Raw genomic sequence first — 2918 nt, 5'->3', positions numbered from 1 at the left:
GCGGTCTCAAAAAGGAAAAAAAAAAAAAAAAAAAAAAAAAAGGACTTGGCAGGGCCAGGCCATGGCTCACTTGGGAGAGTGTGGTGCTGATAACACCAAGGCCACGGGTTCGGATCCCTATATAGGGATGGCCAGTTAACTCACTTGGGAGAGTGTGGTGCTGACAACACCAAGTCAAGGGTTAAGATCCCCTTACCAGTCATCTTTATATGGGGGGGGAGGGGAAGGACTTGGCACCTAGTCCTTAGTGTAATTTCCCTTCTATCTGTAGGGAAAATATAAAGAAAATGGTCAGGGCTCCCTCAGATGTTCAGAATCTTGCCAAGCTTTTGATGTAAATATGTATATGCACCCAGGTGTTCCTTGGTTGTCTACTGTAACTGTGCATGTGCGCCCAGGTGTCCTGGGTTATTTGACTTGAGTATAAAGGACGAATGGCTCTGATCCAGTGTCCCCCGCCCCCAGGATGCCCTGAGGGAGGCCACCACCACCACTGCCAAGGAAACTGAGGACTGAGCTTATGTCGCCTGCCAATGGCTCCCGGGATCTTTCCCAATTACCTAGCTTGTGGACCTGTGTGTGAGGGGTCTAGTGACCCAACCTGGCATGTGAGGGGTCTGGTGACCCAGTCTGGCATGTGAGGGGTTAGTGACCCAGTCTGTACAACGGGTTTGAAGGGTCTATGGGCCCTAACCCCTAGCCCAGACAATACAAATGGAAAACTCAGTGTAAACAAGATAATGAAACTTTTTGGCTTTAGTTATGAATTGCCTAGCCATACAATTAGCGTAGTCACTTAGCCATACACTGTCACTCAGCTTTCTTTAAGATCCGTGGTTCCCAACCCTAGCTACTAGAATCAACTGTGCTTTTAAAAAACACTGGTGCCTGCCTGGGCTACACCCCAGACCAATTAATCAGAATCTTAAAGTATCTTCAGGTGACTCTGATGTGCGGCCAGGGCTCAGTGCCACTAAGCTAAGGCATTTAACCAGCTTGATCTAAAAATCACTGGGCATGTGGAGCAAAAATATCCACTCAGGGTATTCTTACAGCAAAGAAGTTTAAGAAACACTGCACTGAGGCTACTTATACAACTTCTCCAAACTGAAGGCATTTCTACATCTCAGAAAAGTCTGCTGCTCCATTTCAACCAAACTAAATCCTATCAATCACGTAATTGTAGCCTTACTTTGCACCCAAAATTTATAAGACTTACTCCAAATGCCATCCTCTTCCTACATTTAGCACACATATTATTGGCCTATTTCTCAACAGTCTAGAAGGAAGATGTAATCATCAATTTCACTTTTTAGGGGAGAAAACTAAAAATCAGAACTGTAGGGGTTCTCTGACTCCAATTCTCATGCCCCTTTCACTACATAGGTCAAATCAAGAAATCACTACTCTAATCCCCTGCAGGGCTTGTTAAAACAGATCCCTGGGCCCCACTCCCAGAACGTCTAATTCAGTAGTCTGTGGTAGGGCTTGAAAGTGTGGCATTTTTCACAAGTTCCCAGGTGCTGCTGCTGCTGCTGCGGGGACCATAGATTGAGAACCACTGGTTTATGCTGCCTTCTTCCCCTCAGGTGTTCCTTATTTTGCACAAAATGCAGTAGACCAGTCAGTCAGATACAAGTTGACTCAGTTTTCTTCAGCAGTGTCCTTGGGACTGATCTTCCCTAAACACTGCACTTTCCAAGGAAGTGGCACACAAGTAAAAAAAAAAAAAAAAAAAAAATCTGGGCTGATCTTTGGTCGTCACCGCTCACAAAGAGCTATTCAAGAAACAGACCCTTTGAGGATCCCAAGCAAACAGAAACCTTCCCACAGCTGAGACACAGCATGTGAGACATCCTAGGCTCTTTAGGCGTGGCCACCTCGGGCCTCAACGGAAGTGACTAGATAGGTGCCTAGGCGCCAGTTGCGGCTCTGGACTCCGTGGCTTAAGTACCTTGACCTCAAGCCCCCGGAATCCCAAGCACTGAACAAACACCCGCCTGCCGGCTCCTCTCTTTCTTCCACTCGCCCATGCATTCAGATGTACCTGGGAGACCCTTCCCTACTTCTACCAAACCCTGCGACTCCAGCCACAACCTCAAAACACCAAATGCTCTGTCCCAAGGAATCCCACTTCACCCTCTCATAACCTACCCACTCTCCTTCACAACCCTCCAAATCCTCATTTTCCACCCCAAAAGTCAGTTTTCGATGACATCTCTTTGTTCTCACAATCACCAATTCTAATCTCCAACAGGAACCCAAGACCCAAAGACCCCCAACTCACCCACATTAGTATCTACTCCCCAAGCCCAAACGCCCTTTCCCGAATCCCCAATAGCCAGGTACACCCTAATTCTCCCCCCAAAGTCCTGCCCCCACCCACACTCGCCCCCATCCAATCCCCCAACCACCTCTCCACTATCGTGACCGCCCCTCATCGCACCCCTCCTTTAGGTCCCTTCTCCCTCTACTCTGAGGCTGCCCTGCTCCCTTGGCCGCCCAGAGCCCGCAGTTGGTGGGAACCACCCTCCTTACCATGAAAAGTCGGAGATCGCGGGAGTCTCCAAACCCGGACTGAGAGAGGCAGGAAACACCCAGCTCACGCGAGCCGGGGGCGGGGGCGGGCGGGGGCGGGCAGGGGCAGAAACTTCCGCTGTTTAGACCTCACTTCCGCCCCTCTGAGGACGCCTTCCTAAAGTATCCGCTGTTTCCATAGTCTTCGGCCGCTTTCCTTCCAACTTCTTCGCCGGCATGGGTTCCTTCTCCTTTCGGCTGGGTCAAGCATTTATCCCACTCCTGAATGCTCCGCTTTTTCAGCTGCCAGAGAGGAGGACAAGGTGCGGGGAGGTTTTCCTTCCCGAGTGAATAAGCTCTGTGGAACTGTCGTTTCCCGGAACTGGATATTTGCTTCCAGG

At 49.6% G+C, this 2918-nt stretch overlaps 1 protein-coding gene across 1 annotated transcript in view; it reads right to left on the bottom strand.

The window, feature by feature from the left end:
* Positions 1-2603, bottom strand: part of KCTD10 (potassium channel tetramerization domain containing 10) — a 27474-nt gene extending 24871 nt beyond the window's left edge. The window contains exon 1 of the mRNA XM_008583486.1: positions 2539-2603. Within this exon, the coding sequence (XP_008581708.1) occupies positions 2539-2541 (3 nt within the window). The 5' untranslated portion in view covers positions 2542-2603. The remainder of the gene's footprint in view (positions 1-2538) is intronic.
* Positions 2604-2918: the final 315 nt, after the last annotated feature.

The sequence above is a fragment of the Galeopterus variegatus genome, unplaced genomic scaffold, assembly GCF_000696425.1.
Source record: "Galeopterus variegatus unplaced genomic scaffold, G_variegatus-3.0.2 Scaffold2927, whole genome shotgun sequence".
Lineage (NCBI taxonomy): Eukaryota > Metazoa > Chordata > Mammalia > Dermoptera > Cynocephalidae > Galeopterus > Galeopterus variegatus.
The sequence above is the reverse complement of the archived record's forward strand: the minus strand, read 5'-3'. Positions and strand labels throughout refer to the sequence as shown.